Source organism: Mesitornis unicolor, unplaced genomic scaffold (assembly GCF_000695765.1).
Source record: "Mesitornis unicolor isolate BGI_N332 unplaced genomic scaffold, ASM69576v1 scaffold4156, whole genome shotgun sequence".
NCBI classification, from domain to species: Eukaryota; Metazoa; Chordata; class Aves; order Mesitornithiformes; family Mesitornithidae; genus Mesitornis; species Mesitornis unicolor.
The window spans coordinates 192,030-216,297 of record NW_010192975.1 but is presented as its reverse complement, the minus strand read 5'-3'; the positions used below and the strand labels follow the sequence as shown (position 1 = coordinate 216,297).

General features: G+C 42.9%; 1 protein-coding gene across 1 annotated transcript in view; it reads left to right on the top strand.

Annotated features, from left to right (window-relative positions):
• Positions 1-24,268, top strand: part of ITGA9 (integrin, alpha 9) — a gene marked incomplete at its 5' end in the record, with an annotated part of 211,624 nt that overhangs the window by 322 nt on the left and 187,034 nt on the right. Inside the window, 4 exons of the mRNA XM_010187303.1 lie at positions 6,591-6,718; positions 7,634-7,740; positions 14,931-15,054; positions 23,318-23,385. Of these exons, the coding sequence (XP_010185605.1) occupies positions 6,591-6,718; positions 7,634-7,740; positions 14,931-15,054; positions 23,318-23,385 (427 nt within the window). The remainder of the gene's footprint in view (positions 1-6,590; positions 6,719-7,633; positions 7,741-14,930; positions 15,055-23,317; positions 23,386-24,268) is intronic.

The window sequence follows — 24,268 nt, the reverse complement described above, 5'->3', positions numbered from 1 at the left end:
CGTTGGGCGGTGTTTGAACCGCCCAACGGTTCGGACAGGGATGTCCGAGCTTCCAGGCAGCTTGAGCCTGGCTGTCCCGCAGCGCCAGGGAGCCCTCGCCCGGGGCTTTGGCGCTTTGAGCGGCACCACTTCCTTGCAGGGAATATTGAGCAGCTCATCTCTGTGACAAAAAATGCATGGCGTGTGGAAGATGGTGTGAGAAACGGGAAAAAACTGAGTAGCGTTAACCTCTGGCGGGAACAACGCGTTCAGCATTGCCAGCGCTGACCGCTCCGTGCTCTGCCCGGAGAGGAGGAACCTCCCTCCGGTGACTGGGGAGGTGTCCCCACATCGGGAGAGCTTCGTCTCCTCTGTGTGCCCGCTCTTGGCGTGAGGGACCGTAGAGGAAATGTCTATATAACTTTGTTTTTTTTTAATAATGAACGATGATAGAAAGTTTGTCTACATCTCAAAAATTATGCAAACTGGCAAGCTTCTTGTTTTTCCCGTTGACTGAAAAGAGTCTTGGAGCATAGTCTGTCTCTCTCTTGTCTGGGTCAGAGGCTTTTTGTTAGCATTAAAACTGATTTTTCTTAATTTGACCTAGCTGATGTTATCTGGTGCACTCCTAATGTGAGTAGGAGCCACTGCTGCCAATAAATGTCCACAAAGCTTGCCTTTATCTTTTACACTTTGATATGGCCTGGTTACTCAGCTGTTAATGTTGGAACTGTTGTGCACTGTGATATAAATAAACGTATTCATGCTGGCATCCAGTTCTTTAAAAATGAATTTCTTTCATGCCCTTTAGTTAACAAGTAGTTGTATGCTCTGCCTTTCTCCATAGTGGCTTTCATGGAGGGACTGATCAGCAGACTTCACAGAGGAAAGGCACTGTGTGAGAAGAAAAGGTCTCAGTTTAAAGCAATGCTTAACTTTAGGCAGAAACTGATAAAGGATGCAAAAGCCAAATGAAGGCTACTTGTGTTCAACACAAATTGCTGGGGATTCACGGTGGTGTGAATGAAATGCTAAATTAGTGGGGCATAGTAGGATGAAAATGATAGCATTTGTTGCTCCTTGGGTAGGTGTCTATCATTCTGATTGATAGCATAAATTATCTTCAGATTGCACCTGTTGGTGAGATTTTTATTCAGAAGTGGAGCTTGACCAGCAAGGAGAATTTCCTTGATATCCCACTTGGTTTGGAAATAATGCTGGACTAGCAGTGTTGGGCATTTGTCTGAGGGCAGGCGTCTGTGAGAAGTCTGGTGCTCAAAAGTAAAAACTCCAGTTATGCAAACTTCGGTTTTCTGAAAATGGATCTTCTTCACCTAGAAACAAAAAGTATCCAAGATCAAGAAGTGTAAGTGCACTTTATGAGCCTGCAAAAATGTGACTGATCATGTCTGAGGCTGATAGAGCTCCCATCTGTCCAAAATTATTTCATGTTTTAATGTGCTGTCAAGCATTTGAAAGTGTTTCATGATAGTTCAGGGCTTCTTGCTCTGAATATTGTGGCCTGATAATCAACTAATGTACTTCTGACCATGAGAGCTTCTTAGTTGAATTGTGTTATTCTCAGTAGCCTATCTGTGTGCATATGTATATGTATGTGTCATTGATTTGTATTAAAATGGTATTTGTAGTGGCTAGGTCTTCAACTTCAGTGTTTCAGCTGTTTGCTTTCCAACACCACTAAGGGACTAATCTATATTACCTGCCATAGACCTGCAGGTTTCCAGTAAACCCATTCAGGGTTTGGTGATTCTTGAGGATTTATACAAGCCAAATATTCTTCCAGGAGTAAAGAAAAGGGGAGGACATTTGGTTTGAAATATTACATCAGATTACATTTTTAAGTAGCCAGAGTGCTACACAGTCCTTGATACAGAAATTATGGTGGAATATGGGTAGCACTGCAACAGTGGGATAAATCAATGCCTTTACCTGTCTGAAATAGTTAATTGCAATGATACTGCCATTTTAGGAGTTGTATTTGCATGGTTTTTGTCTCAAGAAAAGTTTGTGATCAAGGATGTGCTGGGGTTATTGTATGTCTGACAATGTCTCATTTTCCTTCCTTCAGCTGGCTTTATGGCTGTAAACCTTGAAAGATTTACTTGGTTCCCTGTCATTGCCATTTTCAGCTGAGTAAGGAACCAGGTGGCTGCTTGCATCTGGAGCAGAGACAAGCTGAAGTGCTTCTGCTCTCTGTATGTAATTTTGAAGCTTGGAGTAAAGACCCTACAAAGCAAACAAGAATGTTGCTTTCTCTGCTTTCCTTCAGAGAGTTTAAGAAGAAACAAATGTCAGTTTTGCCCCTGTAAAAATGTTAATGTGACATCTCGTATAATTCTTTTTTAAAAAAGATATGTTACTTTGTTTCTCTCCCTTCCCCTCCCTATGCCCTCTTCTTGCTGACACCCCCAAATCTCTCAGAAAGTCCAAGGTAACAACTTTATCCTTTCTGGCAACATGATCTGGCATGAAAAAGTGATGGAGTCAGTTTAGTTGTATGGTGTCGTGCTGCAAGTTTTACAATAAGGAATGAGTCTGGTTTTTGTGCTGTTGCATTCCTTCAGCCTCGCTTTTCCCTGGGTTGGGCTGCTGTTGAAATGTGAAGGCTGTTCTGCATCTCAGGCTGACGGATATGTATTGTTATCCCTGATGTACTTGTGTGCAACCAGCAGGAAGATGTGGAAGTAGACTGACCCTGTGGAGGCTGGGTATTGTATTAATAATGATGCTGTGTCGCATAAACAGTGTAGTGGTGCTGTAGGTGCTGCCATGGCATTTCGGGGAATGTGCTGTTGTTGGTCACAGGTCATCCCTCTGTTGCCCAAATAACAGCCCTGCTGCTTCTCTCTCTGCACATAACGGGTGAACGACTGTTTTTAAAAATATTATTGTTATTTTGAGGCTTAGTGAGTGACAGAGACCTTCCTCATAAGAAGAAACTCAACTGCTGGTGGTGCACCCTCCTCTAGTGCTGCTTTTGAAATCAGCTGTGGTATGTGAGGATATTTAAAGACTTTTTTTCTCTGCCACTTAACATTGCCACATTAACATCCCAGTCCTTCAGCTGCGATTGTCTGATTGCTGCTGGCGTACTCCAGGCTGATGCTTAATGTGCTGCCATCGGTCAGCTTGACACTTTTGTTCGCTGTGCCTTCTGCTAAATGCAGCACTTAATTTCCAGTTCTGTATGTCCCAAGGGTCAATTACCAGCGAAGTGATAATTAGTGTTCTGCAGGAAGTAATTTTAAGGAGGTGTGGATTTCCCTGGGGGTGAGAAAACTTCTTGTCATCCATTAATATCGGCTGCTGTGCCTCCTGCAGTGTGATGGTTTCTGGCCACACCACTGCATAGTTGCCTCCATACAGATGAGGGCATTTGTCCTTGACTGTGTGAGTATGAATGCAAGAAGAGAAGGTCAAAATGCCTCTCTGCCTACTGCTCCTCATATTGGTTTAGACCTCAATACTTTGTTCACAAAGCCAGTGGGTTGCAGCCGATTCTTATAGATTTCTGTGCATGTCAAGCAAAAGTGACCACAAAATGGCTCCAAGCCCCACTCCTACTGCCCTTGGTTCTCTTCCACAGAAAGTAATCTCTCTTGATGAGTATTCCCCTTCAAGGTGTCTTTGTGTAGTTACTCACAAATATCCTAGGGGCTTCCTGCAGAGTGTTATGGTTGTAGTGAGAACCTGCACTCATCAGTAATCTCTGCAAAGAGTACTGCCCACAGTGTAAGCCTTTTGGCAAAAGGCTGGAGAACTGCTGGTGCTTGCCTGTTGACAACCCAAGTAGCCCAATAGCAGCACTAAAAAACTATACCACAAAATTAGGCTATTGTAAATGAGAGCTGGTTAAACTAGTTGGAATATGTTGGAAGGTTGCCTGATAATAGTATAGTAAGTTGTATTTCTGCTGGTTGTTTACATATCTTCTGTGTTAATGCCAGGCAAGACTCCACAGCACTGAAATGCAAGAAGACTGTATTACACTCTAAGGCTTTGTTTTGAAATGTATTTCTGTTTCAATATCGTACCAGAGAAAAACATATTTTCTGGTTGCAGCATTGTTTCATAGAAATTGCAGAAGATTTCAAAGGTGTTTAAATATGTAGGGGAGATACAAAACAGGCGTTTTGTTCAATAAGTCCTAAAATATTTGGATGCAAATATATATTACTGAACCCATGCTGACTGGGCCTGACCACTTGGTTGTCCTGCATGTGACGTGTGGTGGCACTCAGGATGATTTGTTCCATCACCTTCCCTGGCACCGAGGTCAGACTGACAGGTCTGTAGTTCCCCGGGTCTTCCTTCCGGCCCTGCTTGTAGATCTGTAGGTGTTTCACCTGCTGGGGTCTAGGTGCAAGAATGAAAGAATGAGACAAGATCCTAAGATGACATAGTGTGTGATGCAGGTGCAATATCCAGTTTGAATATATGGACATTCAGGACAAGGCAAAAATAATTGTTTTGTCACATGCTACCAGTTGCTTTTACTGGTTGCTTTCTTCTGCTCAGTCCACATGAAGAAATGGCAGCAGACATTTTCTTTTTGAAAGGTATGTTTCGTCAAGACAGCAATATTATCTGTGCCAGTAGCCTACTCAAATCATTAATCATCAGTTCTTCCCATTCAGCTTTTTAAAGAGAGCTGAAGAGTCTTTGTGATCTTGGCTCCTTTATCTCCATCTTGCATTCTGCAACCCAAGGTATCTTGTACACTGAATCGTATTTCGCTTTCTTAGGTTAGAGCAAAGCTTCTTTTAAGCTAGAGGTCAATGTGGCTTACATTATCTTGTTGTTTTAACAGGTCACAGAGACGCTTTCTTGCTGTTTGCAATTTGAACCCGTAACTCTTTAAGCTAGTAATATCTCCCTTTATTTATTTTTGTTAGACCTCATGAATGTCAATAAGTGAATGACATGCATTCATCGCCTGTGTAAATTAAATGATTGGTGTTTGATTTTTCTGCCTGCTGCCTGCCTGGTGGGATTTCCATTTGGAGCTATTATTTCAGACTCCTTTGCACTCACTCCCCAATGTGTGCAGGCTTTGTAGGTTTTAGCAACTTAAGTATTTCAGACATTAATTCTTCTCACGTGTGAAATCACAATGTGCGTTGTAGAGTGCAGCTTCATCAAACTTCTCCAAATGATACGGCTTAGCTCTATCAACCTGGGTGAAAATAGTCGCTTAATGTAGAGGATTCACTTATTTTTGTAAACCTATTTCCAAATGCCATGGGAGGGTTTTGTTGCATCCAGGGAAGTGTGTATCACAGCAGGAGTGGAGATGTGCTTCTGTTTGGTATAGACTAGACTCTGATGCAGGAGCAGCTCTCCCAGGTGGCTCAGGCTGACCCTGGGCATGTGCACGCTGTGTGCCTCAGATCTCCCTGTGTTGGTGATGGTGGTAAGTGGTTGGAGATGGAACTTTAAATTAGGTGATGAAGGAGAAGTTGTTTAAAACGGAGAAAGCTTCCATTCTGGGGCTGGTGCTGGACTGTCCATCTGTGCTGTGGGTGGGCTGTGTATGCAGACTGACTTTGCACCAGTAGCTCTTTAGCCTTTTAGTGGGTAAACCAAGAGCTGCTGCCTCCCATACACATGAATGTGGAGGCGTCCTCTTTTAGAGACTGTTGCACTTAGTTCTAGCCCTGGGCTTAACTTGGTGATCCCCACCACCCTCCCTGGAGCTGCCTTCCTCCTGCTTCACCTCCCTCCTCACCCTCATGTGCCCAGATCTGGGCTCACAACCAGGTGAGAAAGATTATCCCTTTAATGAGGAGGCAGTAAAAAGGCTCCCTTAATATTTGTAATCTTCCTCAGAAGGCACCTCTTAGGGCATGAGTAGCTGCCACCTTGTCAAACGGTTAACTGGATTGTAACAAAAATGATTAAAAAGTGTTCATCATCTTTCAAGGGTATGTTAAGGAACCCTGTGGTCAGAGCTTGTGCATCGGTGCTTCCCAGAGACTGTGTGGGATAAATAGCCCAGGTACAGTCTTCACAGCCTTAGTGATAAGCATTGGTTGTTGGTAACAAGATATGCTCCTGTCCTCTTGGCTGGGTGTTTCTGTTGTTTTTTTTAAAGCTGTAGTTATTGCAGTATTCTGAGAATGGGGTGCCTCAACTTTCTAAACAAGCTTATTAATCTTTGGCTGGCTGGCTTGCAAGCATGTAGGTTCAGATTTCATCTGCTTGTGGGGGTGTGTGTGTGTGTTAGCTCCTTTGGGTTCTTGGGTTGATAGAGATATAGTTAAAGCTGAGAGGGGGAAAAAAAAAGGATGCAGCTGCTGTTGTCTGTCCTAATACTTTCCTAAATGCTTTTGGGGAGGGGGTGGGGTGGTGCTTTAAATGTGTTAAAATCCTAATAGAAATTTAACTTGTTAAAAGTATTTGTGGCTTCACTGGGAGAAAAATGCCTTTATTGACTGTGATGTTTTCAGTTTGTGAGTCAATGTCAACATTTTACAAGGTTGCTGGAAAAAATCCTTTTGCTGAGGAGGCTCTAGCAATGTGAAACTTGCTGGTTTTTTTTTCTTTTTCTCTTGAAATTAATAATTTGTTACTTTACTTTTGATTTCCAGGATCTTGGTTGGTGCTCCCAAGGCAGAATCTAAATACAGCACCTCTGTTCAGTCCCCAGGAGCGGTGTTTAAATGCCGAGTCCATACCAATCCTGACAGGAGATGCACAGAACTGGATATGGGTCGAGGTAGGTAGTTATGCTTGGAGGAAGAAAGGGGTGACAAAAAAACAACCCAACCATACCCCAAATGTCTAACAATCCTCCTGACAGCTTCAAAGAGGTTCCAAGACACTGAGAGAGATTTGTCACCCTCTCCAGACAGATTTCTGAGCACTGGTAGCAAAGGTGTCATATTTTCTTCAGTATTATGAAATAGCATCCATCTGGTGCTGGTGTCCTCCTGGTGGCTCTGCTCACTCTCTCCATCGAGTACCCAAGCAAAGGTAGGGTTTTTTCCCTGCTTACCCTAAGCTGCTCTTTTTTCTTCTCCTGCTTCAGCATGACTTTGCTGTGTGTTGGTGGGTATGTGAGTGGTTGGGAGCCGCTGCTGCTTATTCCAGGCAGTGCTGAAATAAGGGTACATGGGGTGACCCCTAGCTGTGCAATAGTGGGCCTGTGATGTGCAATATGGTGATTCGTGGTCCCCTAGAAATGAAGCAAATAATTCCTTGGGTTTGCTCTTGGTGCTAAAGAAAGTAAGTTTCTCAGTGAAAGCCCTGCTCATACGCTGTTGCAGGTGATCAGGATCAACTTTGGTTTCTCTGACGTACTGTCTGAATTGGGGGAAGGTGGAGCCTTAAAGTAAGGCTCTGATCTAAAACTTCGTGCTGGATTCTGATGGAGAGCATTGAAGCCTTTTAATATCTTGATTTTCTTGGTGACGTGTGTTATTCCTTTCTCTGCCTATAAAAATGGCATGTTAATATTGTTCATCTTTTCATGACTGAGTCAAATAGAATTTATCTTTATGAAACTTAGGTGTGTTGAAACAGTGTTTTGTCTTGATTTGTCCTGCTTTTATCCACTTTTTTGTGGGGATTTTTTGGTGGGTATTTAAAGCTCATGTCTCCTTGCCTTCCTGCCTTTCCTCTCTTTCTGTAGGCAATTCTCGGGGCACACTCTGTGGAAAGACCTGCAAAGAAGACAGAGATGATGAATGGATGGGCGTGAGCCTGGCTAGACAGCCGAAGGCTGGTGGAAGTGTGCTGGTAAGTCCACTCTTTTCTTTGATCTCATTAAAACCATTGCTGCTGTCTGACTGTAATGCTAAACATGTCAGGATTAATGCACTCGGTAGTGACTGACAGAGTCCAGCTTTACGGGCAGCAAATTCTTTAGTCCCTTCCTTCAGACAGAAGGAAAAGCGAGCCTCAGCCATAAAGCTTTATTTATATAGGGAGGACTTCAAAGCTGTCACACCTGACTTGTGTCACCCAAGGGCTTCCTCCTAAATCAGAGGGATTAGATCTTTGAACCACATGAATAGAACTTTGTCTGGGAGGTACCTGCTAGTTGGATCTTCTTGTCGTTTGCTTGTGTTTATGTAGGGAATATGCATGCATCAATTTTCTGCAAGCATATGTATTGCGTGTCAGAACTTAACAGGAAAACTGTAAGATAAGTATTTGTGGTGATATTTTTTTTTCTTTCTCTATATTAATTTTCCATTAACAAGGCAGAAGAGTTGAAAGTAGAGATTGCTTAGTTGTGTGTGGGTGGTCTTGTTGTCTTTGATCTGGTTACCGTGCACATAGGCAGGTCAAGGAGAGCAGATGTGATGCTTAGGATGTGGAATTTGTCTTTGCAAAACAACATTTCCTCTGTTGGAAAAAAATAATCATAAAAAGAGCTGGACAAAAACATTTCTAAAATATATGGGTATATTATAATCAATAGTTATCTGTGTTTCTATCTGTGGTTGGATTCTGACTACCTGAGTAAGTCTGTCTACAGGAATGTTAAATGAATTTTTTTTTTTTTTAAAATAGCAACAAAATGTTATGTGTGGTATAGGCAGGCAAATTTCAAGCTCATATCAGAGTAATCCTGACTACAATCTAATTCTAAGCACTGCTGTTTGGGAGTTGGAAACTTGCAGTAGGACCCCATCTTTCCAGTGAGATAGGGGATTGCCCTGGTATGTGGCACCAAACCCTCACGAAGTGAGAAAGATCTCATGCAGTGATTACTGTGCCAACCACCTGTGTAAGACAAGTGGCCAAAGCCGCTTCACTCAAAGGTATTTTTCTTAACATGTGCGTAGAGTCCAAATGCTTACACCCTAAGTCCTTGCACACTCAACTTCTTCTGTGGGGGGCAGGTGGTTTTCATACCTTTCTGCGATAACACTGGGTTATTTTATCTGACTGTCTCTTTTGCTGTACAGCTTGCCAGTGCTATACGGGCTGGCTGATGCTTTACTTTTCTTGGATGTTTTAAATGTGTTCAGCTCTAGATGAAGAGGCGAAAAACAGAGGGACGTAAATATAATGCGCTGTGCATCAGAGCACAAAACTAAGGCATTCACGCTAGAAGAGCAGTGTAAGCAATTAATGTTTTCAGGGGATATCATGGTCTGGCTGCTTGCTGACTGAGGCGGGGCTGCGTCTCTCTGTGTGAGAGATGTGGGCAGGTTGTGGGGGCTTCATTTGGAGGTGAGTGTATAAAAATTTCAAAAATAGAGCAGGTTAAAAGCGAAATTTAGCTAAAGAAAAATGTGCAGCTGGTGGTGTGCTTATTCTGGTGCAGTTTAAGCTGGTAAAATGTCTCCACGCGTTATGCCGATTAAGGAAGTCCTAAACCAGCCCTCTGACAAAATTATACTGCCCTCATCATGTAGATCATGTCTGGATGCTTGAAGATGTTTAAGTGTCTAATTCTCACTAATTATCACTGATTTCAGTGAGATACTTATCACCAAAGTGCTCTGTCTTAAACTACAAATTCAACATCTCTGTACATCTGTGTGTAGAGAGAGCCTGTGATGAAGGCATACAGATTCTTTTGTGGATGGATACCTGGCTGTTTCAGGGCACTGTTACTCTGTTTTGAGATAACTTTTTAATGAAAAAAACTCATGACTTTCCCATGAGCAGGTGGTTTTTAATACATATGCTCTTCTAATTTTAAAGATCGGGTTTTCTTTAAAATGCGGCTCTTTTTGAATCCCCTGTGAGAAACTGATGTTCTGAGAATACTTGTCTGAATGTATATTCATCAGCATATCTGCCAATTTTTAGCTTTTAATGAAATTACCAGCTAGCTCTCAAGTGATTCCCTGTAGTTAGGAGTGTGTGTAGTCTGTATTGTCAGACATTACAGCTTTATTTACTGCATCTCTTCAGGTTTTCCTTTAAGTCAGAGTGGTATGTTTGTGGTCAATAGCCCTGGATGGATTGATTTTTTTTTTCCTTAATTTTCTTTTTCATAAATACAGGTAGTCAATTTCATAAATACGCTTTTTAAACCTGTGTGAACTATTCGTGCTCTTGTTGTCCTGTGTTAGAGAAATTAGTCCCACAGTTTAACTGTGGATTGTACAAAGAAGTTGTTGCTTTTGCTTTGAAACTGCTTATTGGCTTAAATTTCTGACTTAACAGCTTTCCGCAGTTGCCTGTTAAGAGTACCAACTTCAGTGGAAAGGAGCAGTAGGAAAGGTGAGGAGTGTGCAGGGTGTAAGAGGATTGTGTTTGAGCCCATCTTGTGCCAGGATGTTACTGAATCAGGGTTTTATGCTTGTGTGATGAAATAAATAGAAAAGCATCAAACAGTGCAGGTTTAAACAAATGAAGAAATAAGATCAGCTAAAAAAGCGCTGAATTTGCATTTCAGTGTCTTCGTGTCCTAAGGTATGCTATCAGTCCATATTTGCATTAATCTAAATGATGCAATAATACAGCTAAGATTGCCACCTCTTTCCAAACTGAAAAAGCAAAATTCCTCCTTTTATGTTTGTTGGGAGAGGAACCTGGGATGGTGCATTACTATTTGGAGAAAATACATGTCCTTTAGTCTTGTTCTTCTGAAGTACGTGCCACATCTGTCATTACTTTTTTTTTTGTCAAGTGTTGCTGTTTTTAATTTTAAGCAGTTGACTTATGGGCACATTTAGCGATAAAAAGTGTGTTTGAGGGAGAGATTGGGAAAACCAATCACTGCACCAAAGCTCTAGTAGGGAAGAGCAAACCAGAAGTGGTACATTCAAAAAGTCCCTTGTTTGGACTTCAGGAATCAGTGAAGGGCTCTGTAAGGACCATGGATTCAGGTAGGGCAGTTGGCCTCTGAAGTAAAGCATGGGACTCCCATGTTACTTTTCCTGTGATGCAAAGCTCATGGCTGTTGTCCAGTATACAAAAGGCTGCTGTTCTGAAATGGCCTATTCATTTTATTGCAGTAAGGCAATGCCTGCCATCAATTGAGACCTCCACGTGCTTTGCCCAGAAGCTTTTCATTTTGCTTCAGGGTTTTGCATCCTTTCTCCCCTGTCCCCCAGTAGAGCTGGAGCTCATGTCTCAGCAGCAGCTGCTGAGCATGCTGATGGCATGCTGCATGCATGCTGATGGCCTCCTCATTTCACAGGACCATGCCCATGACTTGCCCCTAAAGAAGGGTGTGTAAGCTGTCAGTTGTTTGCAGTCATCTTAGGGAAAAGAAAACCCAAAAATCCAAAACAAGAAAACCACAGAAAAACACTCTCGGCAGCATCAAATTCAGATGACTTAACTCTATTCCCAAGACCTCTTCAGACACATACCATCAAAGAGGGGAGGCTGTAGCCACCTTTGGTAGCACTCACTTTGCCTCAGCAATGTTGAATAATGCAGGCACCGCAAACTGTAATCCAACTAAACATTTCTGGGAAGGTAGAAGAACCAAGAGCAGCTGTGGATGAGCTTTGCCATGGCAGGGAGACAAACGTACTGGTTGCCTGGCTGCAGAGAAATGAGTTTCAGGGAAGAAGAGGAGCTGCTGAACTCTTGTCCATTGGGAAAATGTCAAATTCTGCAGCTGTGGCATGAAGGTGTATGGGGAAGCCTCTGCTGAGATAACCAAGGTGGAGCTCATTGCTTGGAGCCATGTTTCTGGGATGTCTGTGGATTCAAGCCATCAGTGGTAAACTGTAGTGTGCCTACAGCATGCTGAAGGCACAGAAAATTGATCATTAAGAAAAACTAACCAAACAAAAACAACCCACCAAACCCTAGCAGACTAGTGAAGTGTGCCCAGAATTGTTGAATTAAGCCCATAGCCTCTGGGTGATTTTTGAACATATTTCTTATGGAGCAGCTCCTTTTTTTCTCCTTATACTGTTCTATCTTTCTTGGCCTCTGCACGTCACTCCCGAGCAAAACCTCCTGCTTTTGATGAAATGCTGCTGCTCTCCCCAGCTTTGTCACTTGTGCTCCTCTGGGAGAGTTTAGTAGGTTAATTTATGTGATTCCCTTGCAGTTTCTGAGATATAAAATATTAAGGAATTTACAATATCAGGATCCTTTATTTATCTTTCCATAATTTTAGAAAATACTCCTGGTCTGTTTCTGTTTGAGTTTATATCCGGAGTTGGCGTTGACTTGACTGTCACTTTAATGGTATGTGCCTTTATGGTACTGTCTTTAAAAGGGCTGTGCATATGTATATATGTGCACAGCACAGATCTGTCAGGGGAGAAACTTCTTCCTAGCTACTCTGAGATAAGTATTTAATGTGCTGGTTTTTTGTTGCTATTGAATGCGTGGTGCATGGAGATTAAAATCTTAACTTTAGCTTTCTTAAAGCAAGTAAGGTAATCTGCAAAGCTGCTTTTTATAGGACTCCCTACGTACGTTTGGCTGTTGAGCAGAGTGCCATCAGAAGCATCCTTCATGTCATAGTAGCAGCTGGTGCCACGGAGTGCAGTGCAGAGCTTTCCACAGCCCCTGGAGTCCATCATTATCCCTCTGTGATAGCCATCTTCAGGAAATATGTGCTTCTCATTGAGTGCTGGAAGTTAGGAAAGCAGCACTGCTGACGGCAGAGCAGGCTTTTGCTCAACTGGTTTTGCTCTCTTTTAGTTAAAAAAATAAGAGAGTAGTATTAGTCTTTTATGTCTTTCTGGGATGAAGTCTGTGAGAAGGGACCTGTGCTGACTGCTGGATTGATTTTTGAATTTGCCAGAGGTTGATACCAGTTACAAGTGGTGTCCCTCAGGGGTCAATATTAGGCCCAATGCTATTTAATATCTTCATAAGTGATCTGGATGTTGGGGTCAGGAGCTCCCTGATGAAGTTTGCCGATGACACCAAAATGAGTGGGACAGCTGACACTCCAGAAGGGAAAGCCACCCTCCAGGAAAACCTGAACAGACTGGATGAGTGGGCTAGCAAGAACTGAATGAAGTCCAACACAGACAGATGTAAGGTTTTGCATCTGGGAATGCATAATCCAAGAATGCAGCTGAGACTGGGCTCCACCTGGCTATAGAGCAGGCCTGTGGAAAGGGACCTAGGGGTCTTGGTAGATGACAAGCTCAACATGAGCAAACAGTGTGCTGCAGCTGTAAGGAAAGGCAACAGGATGCTGGGTTGCATTAAAAAGGGCATCACCAGCAGAGATTAAGAAGTAATTATCCCTCTCTACTCAACACTGGTCAGACCACACCTGTGTCCAGTTTTGGTCCCTGCCATACAAAAAAGATGCAGACAGATAGGAAAGGGTCCAGAGAAGGGTGATGAGGATGATCAGGGGACTGGAAGACCTGCCATATGAAGACAGGCTGAGTAAAGTGGGCCTGTTCAGCTTTGGGAAGAGAAGGCTTAGGGGGGACATTATTACCATGTACCAGTGCATAAAGGGTGGCTACCAAGAAGAAGGAAACTCCCTTTTCACAAGGAATCACATGGACAACAGGGGTAATGGACACAAGTTGCTTCTGGAGAGATTCCGATTGAACTCCAGAAAAAAATTTTTTACCATGAGATCAATCAGATATTGGAACAATCTCCCAGGGGAAGTGGTAAATTCACCTACATTGGTCTGTTTTAAGAGTCAGCTTGACAGGGTGCTGATGAATCTCACATAAACTCTACTTTTGCTTTGAGAGGTTGGACTAGATGATCCTTGTGGTCCCTTCTGACTGGTATTCTCTGATATGATACACTTCCCAGGTCCCTTCCTGAATAGGTGACACAACTGTGCCTGGTTGTTGAAGTTTTTGCCAATGTTCAGACGCTCCTGTGGGCTACCTGCTCAGCTTTGAAGTGCTGAGGCAGAAAAATGGGGGTAACACAAAGGGAAGGAAGAGAGAGCATGTCCTGTCTGGGGAGGATAGGCTCAAATGAAGGGGACTGACACAAAGTTTCCAAGTGAAAAGCTGAAAGTATGCGGAGGAGATGATTTGTAGCAAAGAGGTTGCTCTGTGCACACAAGACTAAGACTTAAATGATATAAATTGACACATCTATGCTGACTTCAGTGACTTAGACCAGCTGGAGATGTGGCTTGGCATGTGGTCAAGTTCAAAGCCCTTGTTTCACATTTCATCTCCTTTTATTCCAACTAACCTCTGAACATCAGTTGACTTTGGTTTGTTTGGCAGCATGCAGTGTTAATTTTTGGAGCAAATGGTTTCCAGGAAGGTGTGAACCAGGCTCCACAATGCTTACATACCTGCTTTTGTGTGGCAGTTGTACTGAGTGATATATCTCTGAGGCTGATTTAGCTCTAGTTTTGCAGGGTGATATTATTCTTCACTGTGAAGGGAAAGGCACTCTGATCTCTGCAGCTCATCTGCACTTTGACTGGTGTCACAACTCTTGTTGTCACAAAATCTCTGGCATTTTCTCTTAAATCTATTACCAGTAAGCAAGGCCCAGCTCTTCTGTCACCAGAAACAAAGCTGCCTTTTCAAGTGAGACAAGCCTTTGACTCACACATGTGTCCTCTTTTGGGACAACCTTCTAATATGGTCTTAGTAACCTTCTGAGTCTTAGCATCACTCCTGATCCTCTTACGTGAATTCTTAACGTCTTTATTCTTATTTTCCCCTCATTTCTGTCTCAGCTGAGTTCTGTCAGTGCATCCTTAGCTTAGAAAAGCTTCACTGGCCTTGAGGATTCATACACAGTGAGAGATCTTGAAATCTCCAGCATGGGCTCTGTCTTGTTTTGAGACTTGCTGTTTTCCTAGTCACGCACCCATGAAGGCTGAGATCTGAGCTGCTAGCTCAGACAGCGTTGTGAGCTGTGAAAGATAACAGTGAGAAGATACTTTATCTAAAAAGAGGTAAGGGGAGGACAATGGGACAGTGCGAGGGGCGGGGGGTGAAGTTGATGCTGAGAGGTCCTGTTTGTGTGCTGTGCCTTGGTTGGAGGACTCTCCTGTGACTCATGGGTCAATAATGTGTGTGATATGATCTGTTTAGGCATGCGCTCACCGCTGGAAGAACATCTACTACGAGACAGAGTACATCCTGCCCCATGGCTTCTGCAACATCATTCCCCCCAACCTGCAGCCCAATGGGAGGAAGCTCTTGCCCTGCTATGAAGGTAAGGGGTGTGTGGGCCAGGAACAGGGCATGCCTCCCTTCCTCATTGCTCTCATTTTACAGCTGCTTTCTTTTCCTTTTATTTCTAGTACCATCCACAGTAACTCTCACTACTGATATTTTTCTTTTTTTTATTGGTAACATACAGGTGCCTTGTGGCACAGCTGGGGTGGAGACTGGATTTTGGATGAAGCTGAGAGAGTAGCAGAATGACTGAACAGATCCTGAGACTTACTGTGCATGGTTGCACTTTACTAAAGGAATAATGCATTTCTGAACTGTGTTTCTGAGGCAGCAGCTCGCTCTCCCTTACTTGAATAATCAGGAGATATTGATCTAAACTTGACCTTTCATACTTTGTTGAAATACAGAGTAAAAATCTTGAATTATGTTGCATTTGGGAACCAGTTTTCCCACCTTAAGGAAGTATTTTCATTTTTGTGTTTTGATTTATCATAGGACTGGAGAGATGGGTGGGAAAGGCCTGCTTAATACCTTGCTCATTTCAAGGAACTTCTACAGCAGTTTATATTAAACTGTTTTGGATGCTGTAAGGTATCTTACTCCCTGTCTGGATCCTCTGAAGCTCTGGTTTTGTGGGGCATGGGGAGGGAGTGAGGCATTGAGTGGCTGCACCTGTTGATGCTGCTCCAGCAAATCTCAAATGTCACTGTTTTAATTTCCCAGATTTCTGGTGCATTTGAGACTCTTGTATCATGTTTCCTTTCCTAAAGACTTCAGAAGACTGTCTCCTTGACCAAGAGCAATTAACTAAACCAGAGGCAAGATTGTGTTGTTTGGAAGAAGAGAGAGTATTTCCTAAGATTTCTTAGCTTTCAGAGAAGCATTTGGGGGAATACACCTTCTTGATGTTTCCTCTCTGTCCCAGGAATCATCTTTCCTCTCTTGTCTGTAGGAGCCTGAGGAAGTGTGGGAGTTTAGAGGACAAGATGCACCAGGGTTTGTTGTGGGCAAGACTTCTAATTTTATTTATTTGCTTTTATTTATCCTCCTCTTTCCCAAGTTGGCAGCAGCCAGCAGCAGCCTTGCCGCTGACATTAGTAATTTGGAGAGGGATAAGGTGTCCCAGTGAGTTTCCCTGCTGCTGACGAGCAGCTGTGTCCCAGCTCAGTGGGCCATGAAGCCTGCTCTGTGACACTCCATGCCCACTCTTCCTCCTGAGACAGCTCTTTACTTCTGTCTGGGCTTTGCTCAGGAAGCTGCCAGTGCAAACCCACGCCTCTTCTGGGTACAGCACGCACTCATGCAGTGAGCATTTCCCAGCCCTGAATTTGGTCATTATTTGAAACATGAGGGGTTTTGAGTCTCTTGACCCAGCCATGCCAGCTGCTTTGTAGCAGAATATGAGTAAGCTACATAAGCCTTCCTGTTGTGAGCACTGTCCTACTCTATTTGTCTCTTTTTTTTTCCCCCACTTCTTCCTGTCAGCAATAGCAGGATAAGGCCTCACACTGAGATAATGCACTGCAAATTATCTGATATTACCTTTATGGTCAATGCACATGTGTAGACCCACTGCTGGGGCTCTCTCTGAACCTGTGTCACTGCTTCTGTGCCACCTTAAAGATGGCATGCCTGAAGCTGTGTCTGGGAGGTGGTTTCTGGAAGAGATGAACCGCTTGTGTTTTTGTGTGAGTCATGTCTTTTGGAGTAAAACTGCTGCTAATCTGACAGGATATTTGCCAGGAATTGCTAGAAAATATAAATGTGTGGGCCTAGTATGCTCAGAGCAGCCAGTGGAAAGTTGGCAGGGCTGGTGTAGTATGATATTAGCTTAATTTCCCTCCATGCTAGAATGAAAATTGGAAGTTTGGGACTGATTTTTCTCCTCCCATCAGATGTGAAATCACAGAGTATCATGAGGAATGGCTGCATTTGTTTACTCCTGAATCTTTTAGCTTTCAATAAAGTGAGCTCAAAGAGAGATATCCATGATATGTCACACAGAGGGATTCATTGTTTGAGGTTTGCTGTGAAATAAGATTGCAGTCATTCTTGTAACATTTTTCCTTCCCTTTCTGGAAGCAGAGGAATAATTTCTTCTCCACTGACACTGAAGAACAGCCTGAAAGGGAGCAGCTGGGAGTCTGATAGGGGTTATGACCTATTAATGCAGTGTGTAATGCAGCTGGAGTGGCATGATGAGAGCCTCTATGGCCATTGCTGTGAGGCTGCCAGACTTATGGCTGCAAGCCCTGCACCAAGGGGCGTGTCTTTGCTTGCCAAGGTTGCGATGTCTCGTCCTTTGTGACTTGCCATGCATTAATGGGTGCAGGCAGTCCCATGCTTGTTTCCAGAAGCCCCACAGTTAGCACAGCTAAGGTGATAAGCTTTGTGAGAGGCTGACGCGGCTGCATGGTCTACCGCCAAAGCTAGCTCTTGCCTATCTGGCAAAGGGTGCAGGCCCATTGAGTGCACATCGGTATCCATCCATCTCTGTATGTGTATCTTGAGATGGATTATTAGCTTGTTTTACAAAAGTCTTGTGCCAGAAAGGGAGAGAGGTCTGACCTTGGGACAGACATACTTAATACATATAGTATGTTTTCTTTTCACATAAAACAGGCTTTATAATTAAAGACGAGGAAATGGAAATTTCCTGACTGGATGGTAGTGGTGCAACAACACAGTAGTTTCAATCCATCTTATTCTTGTCCAACTTCCCTGAAAGGGCTGACAAAAGTCTGTAAGTGATTGAGAGCTAATAAGAACAGCAGCAAGCCTAATAGTTAAATGCAGTCTCTCTGAGTAGGAATTAATCTGCTTTATATGGGCTGGATGTCCTTTGTGGTATGGCTGGTATGTGGACACACAGTCTTCCAGGCAGTGTTTTCACTTGGTTATTTTTCCTGTAGTTTTAATGGCTTTCAAAAAAAAAAAGGGAGCTGCCTTTTCATCCCACTGATGCATTCAGTTTGCAAAGAAGAAGAGTGGCTGTGTCTACTGTAAGAAGCACAGTATTGAGAGAGCTGGGATGGTTTCCTACTCCTCTGTGGTAGGAGTTGGTGGTGAAGATGGGGAAGACTGATGGACCTTTTGGTTAGTAAATAAGGGGAACAGCACATACTCGCATGCCTCGCCTCCAAAGGGATAAGGAAGTTTTCCCACAGGGTCCAGACCACATTTGGTTTTCTGAGAGCTATCAAAACATCTCTGTTATGTGGTGCAAGCCCAATACCACAATGCTAGTTCAGAAAGATTGCTACTGTGTCTTCATAGTGTAGTGAAACACTGTCAGATAGGAAGGAAGAGGATCCCAGTGCAAATAATAGTTTACTGTGACTGTAAACTATTCCCACTTTGCTTCCATCTGTGAAGATAGTAGATACAGGATTTTATTGCACTGTGAAGCTTTATGCCATGTTATGGCATTGGAGTTTGCTTAGAGACTTTTAGAGAGCTCTACTCGGAGAAGAAAATGAGGAGCATTTGCCTTCAGAATCATCGCATATCACAGCTTATCCTTTTCACTTGTGTATTGTTTTATCCAATTACTTCTTTGTCAGACTTATAACCTGAGTGCAAACCACTACCACCTTCTTTTTTGCTTTATGTATTTGTTTATGGCACATCTTCAAAGTCACAGAAGTGGCTATCTCTTCCAGGCTCAGTCTCATCTTACTGCTTTGCTATCAGCTGTTGCCGCAACAGTTAGTTTAGTGGCTTGTGGTCTATGTAATCGGGGGTGCACAGCAGTCTGCAGGCAGGCAAGAAAAAACAATAAAGAACTGTAAAAACAAAGGATCTGTTCATGACAGCAGTTACTGCCTGAAGCTATGCGAAAACTACAAAATCTACTGTATGCAGTATCTAAACCTCATAAAATGTCAGTCTTCAGGTGTACAAAAGCTGTGAGCTGACAGTAACTGCACCATTTCCTGCTAATTGATCATTTCACTGCATTGATTGGTTGATGCATGTCAGTGTTGTACAAGTGTCTGGTGTCACTGCTGTGCACTTAAGTGGAGGGGAGGTAGAAGAAGTCTTGGTTTTCAAGCCTTTGGGACTCATCTGCTTCTTGGGAGAAGCAGACCTGTTCTAGGGAGGAGGCAGAAGTCTATGGGGCTGGGGTATGACAGTCCAGGACATGGGTTGCTGCTCTGGACTGTGACCTTGATTGCATGGGTAGAAAGGAGATCCACTTGAGCATGCATCCACTGCTGCAGATGGAAGTTAGGTGGGCTGATGAGGTGAGGTGGTTTTGTGCTGAAAGGGTTATGCTGCTGACCAGGAGTCCGGAGTCTGTCCGGGCTGGGCTCCTTCTTTCCTGGGAAGGACTGCTTCTGTCCCCCTAGGCGCATGGCACTCATCTCTGCTCTGTGTCAGTGGAGCTTTAAATGCTTAAAGAGCCTCAGTCTCTGAGGCGTTTGGGCATATGTTCTGTTTTCTGTTGCAAAACATCACTAAAGCTCTTTTTCTCTCAAAGTGGTTGGGAAAATAGGTTAATTGATATATGTGATAAGCTCAGATCCCATAGTGGTGTGATAGAAGGCTTGATACCTGTAGGAAGGAAGGACGGTCATTGCTTTGTGTCACTGCTGTGTTATGATGCTTTACTATAACAAATCTGTTTCTTCTTCTTCTGTAAGCTCTATTTTTTTCATGAGAAGTATTGTCAGTTATTTATTCAAGTCAAAATGTTTTGATGTCTTCAGTTCACAGAAGTACTGACTATATCCAGACTCTGAATTTACTTGAAATGATGCAATCCCATCTATCCACTGTTACAACCAAAGCGTAACTTCTAACACTAGTTAATTAAGTGAAATGTAGGACCATGAATTCTAGCAGGTAGTACTGGCAATATAAATGACTTGAAAAACACTGAACATCACGGAAAGCTATGAACAATGTCTATGAAAGTATGAGCTTCAGTGGGCATACCAACTCAGCTTATTGTACAACTATTTAAATGACCAAATCTTTCCCACTTCTTTTGCATTGCAGTTAATAATAATTTGGTTCATTTAAAGAATAATTGGTTCTTCATTGCTTGAGAATGAAAACAATAATGTGTGTGTTTCTGCTCCTTTTCTAATACATATATTGCTGATGAAAATTGGCCACATTATGTCCTTTGATGTTGGGGCTTTTGTTTCAAGTTACTCCTAGATCTGGATTTGGTGTCTTTTTTCTCTTTTTTTTTTTTTTTAAAGTAGGCAAAATTATAATAAAACAGTGCTGTGAATTCAATGAGCTTATTGACTTGGTGGGAGAAACGGTTTAATTTTTGTGCATGTATTGTTTTATCAGAAGAAAATTTTCTGTTTATCCTAAGAAATGAAGCAATTTTCCATGTTTGTTACATGCAGCCACATAAAGCTACAGATACATCTACTGCACTTGAATAGCTGCCTTGTTCCATTACTAAAGCTGCTACTGTTCATTCTGCCATCCTATGATTTTGGTTTTTGCAGTTGAATTCAGAGGAGGGCTCATGTGAGCTGGATCACTTGTACCCGCAGGTGTGTGTTGATGGGGCCTCTCAGGCAGCTGGAGTTATGCAGGGTGATGGTTTGGAGATGTTCAGACCTTACCCAAGTCTACCTGGGAAGCTACCATTGTGTTTGAGGCTTTTACATGTCGATGAATTGTGAAAAAAGTTTTGGAAAGCCTGTTTGCCTCATGGTTATGTCGTTGTTCGCCTAACCTAGATTTTTTGCTGTGCAAGTTTAAATTAAAAGAGGAAAATTTTTATAGGATATTTAAAGCAAAATGAGCTGTGTGTTTTTTGAAGGATATAAAGAAACAGTGACCCAAGCATAATGTAGTTTTATAGAGAAACAAGACACTTTAAATCCATCAAATTGTCAGTGGGGCCTACTTGCAGGAGTTGGTTATGGCCCTAACACAGAAAGCCACAGAGGCTTGCTCTCAAAATAAAAAAAAAAAGTGTAAGAAATCCTCTCACCTTGTGTCCCAGTTGAGGGGCTCATTTGGCTTTTAAAAGGCCATGCCCTGGCCTGTGTCATGAACAAGATCTAGCGGTGACTGTGGCCTCTAGCACCTGAAGGGATGGTGGGACATGATGGGCTGGGCGACTGGCTGGCAGGCTGGGTTGGACATGGCTGTGTGGCCCTGTGGTGGCTTTTCAGGCTGGGCACTCACACTGGCAGTGTCGGCCTAAGTCCCTCTAGCCCTCCATCAAAAAAATTACACATCCTGTAAATTTCAGGATTCAGGAGACTAGACTCTAAAACTTCAAGCTCTGGCATTACAAAAGACTCCTACCAAGTTTAGCAGGTAAGGCAGATGGATACTTCCAGACCTCCAAAGGCTGCAGTGGCTAGTGGTGTTTTTTAATTACAAGCACCTGGGAAGTACAGTAGGTCAGGTGCAATATTGGGAAGAGGCAAGGTCTGTTCACGCTTCAGTACATCATGTAAAGGGAAGATCTGGGTTGGAAGTGAAAGCCTCTGCATGGAGGGGTGGATGTGAGTCTTGCTGCATTTCATCTTTTACAAGGGTGGGAATCCAAGCATAGTGAAGACAGGGCCTTTAGGACATTATTTTTCAGGAAATGCCAGAGGGAGAAACCTCATCTGCTTGGCTCTCTGAATAAAAAATGTTAATATCAATAAACAAATATTTTTTTCCCAGGCAAGAAGTGCCTGTCTTTGCGAGAGACTGTAAGTCCAGAGCTAGCGATTCAGAGCACCAGCACTTTCTGAATAGTCATGAGCAAATTTGGGCTTTATTTCTCAGTGGAATTGTCGTTGTGCATTCCCACTAGGAAACGCAAATGTGCTTCTGGGATGCACAGCTGCCTTGGCAGAACCTGACCTCAGCCAAGAGCATTAGGCATTTGGGCTGTAATTTGTGCATCAACTCACTGTTCTGCATGGTTTCTCCAATTAAACCTCTCCCTGTGCAACTGGTACGACCCCAGCAAATTCCTTAAAATCTGAGCACCTTTATGATGTTAGGAAGAGACTATACGTAATATATGAAGGGAGGATGGTGAGTGGGTGCCTGTGTTTTGTGTGTGTGTGTAGATATATATATGCACACATTTATACACACGGTATTTTGAAAAAAATGCATGAAAAGGCAGCAGTTCATAATTAATTGCTTTTGGTCTTCCATAAGATAAAAGGCAACTTGTAAGGAATTTCCTTCATTCCAAAAAGACAATTTGCTCATTGATTTGATTAAATATTTTATCATTTAACAATAGATTAATGGTACTTACTTAAAAACAAAAAAGTAAATTCAAAATTATCAGTCTATAAGGTAAATTTTGGAGCCTAAATTACTGTACTATACTGGAAGCAGCAATCTGCTGAAGCTGGGCACTCATTAATATAGTAAATATTTGCAGTTTTTTCCAGAGCAGCATTTTCAGAGGTTCTGATCTAGCTTTAATTTTCAAATGCTCCTAAACCCAAAATGATTGGATTAAGGCAGCGTCGAAAGTGATTTTCTTTTTTTATTTTTTTTTGTGTTTTTTTCCTCTCCTTCCATCCTGCCCGAAACTTAATGTATTTCTAAGAATACTTCTTGTTCTCTCTGCAAAAAGATAAAGTAAAAACTCTTCAGGTTTGATAGGTAACAATTGTTACATAAAATATAAGAACAAAAACTATAGCGATGCTGGTTGGGTTCCCTGTGAGCTCTGAGCAGGTGGCCACAAAAAGCAGCAGACCTGAGTATCCCCCAAATGAGCCTGTTGTCTGATGACTTATAAATGCAGCGTCCTCTCCTTACTCATCACCTCCCTCCTGGGGTGGATGTCCTGAAGCATCCCTCCACCAGAAATGTGTACAGGGACTTTGGTGATTGTTGCTGTAGGGGGAAATCACTTATTTTTCTGCGGCAGTCACAGGCCTGGGGATTAAACCTTTTGACACGGGGTTGCTGGCTCTCGGGCATTGTCTTTTGCTTCCCTCCGTCCCAGCTTTGTGGATCTAGTCACTGGGAAGGCAGGGGCATCTGCTGATGCACCTTTACTAGGGTGCTGCTGCTGCTGCTATCATCATATTACCCTGATACTGCTCATTTAGCAGCTCCTTAGGCAGCACACTGGATGTCCCCCTGCCTTGTTTCAGGCCTCTCACTTTTCCCCCCTGATGTGGGTGGGGATGCTGCTATGGTGCACATCAGTGGCAGATATATCAGTGAAACCTGGGAGCTCTGTGTGCTGGTGTCCCTTGAGACTGTGCACGCAGCAATGCAGACGACTCAAGTGGAGAGCATGTGCCATGTAGGAATGACCACAGTTTTTGTTCCTTTCTCCCATCCAGAGTACAAGAAGAAGTATGGGGAGGAGCACGGCTCATGCCAGGCAGGGATTGCGGGCTTCTTCACTGAGGTGAGCAGGGGTGTGTGCAAGGAAGGGATGGAGTTGGTGGGTGCTGCATGCCCCAGGAGGGGAGCCCCGAGCACAACGTGGACAATGGGCTGAGTGCTGAACATGGTCCCTTCCTGCCAGCAAACACCCTCCTACCCCGTCCAGCCCCCTGGGCACTTGTATCTTGCACAGTGCCTGCCTAGTGGTTTGTACATAGGTGTATGTGCAAGATCTGTGGACTGGAATGAATGAATTGACTCTGGGAAATGTCCTTAGGGAATATTTTTACCCTATACATTCCAAAACTTGCATAGAGATATTTCTGTGTGTAATTTTAACTCTTTGCTTTAAGTGATGATGTAAAAGAGTCCTCCCTGAACAGCTTTGTTTATGTATGTGAACACGTGGGTATATGCACCTATGTGAATATGTAACTGCACACATATATAAATACATAATATGAACACTTTTTTGTAGTTCTGTTTCATTTATTTCAGAAAGACGGATTAAAAATAGCGTAGTAAAATACATGCTTCAGAACTATTCTAATACCAGACCATATTCTTTCCAGGAAAGAAGTCTATCAGCCATGTTTTAGTTATGTCAATTTGTTACATTATATATGTATTGATGGTTTTTTTTGTAATGTCTCAGAGTTGGGTTTTTTGGGTAGTGTTTTGATTTGTTTGTTTGTTTAGAAAAGGAAAAATGCTATTTCACTGTCAGGCTCCTTGTTACTGTCATATCAAGTATATACTCACTTCTAGTTATATATGCACTGGTCTGCAGAATTTATTGTCCAGGCTGATATAAACACAATAAATGTGTCTCCTCTGAAATGGCAGAAGGTGATTTCTGAGTAAACTGGGATGGCAAGTGATGTTACTACAGTGGCACTGACTGA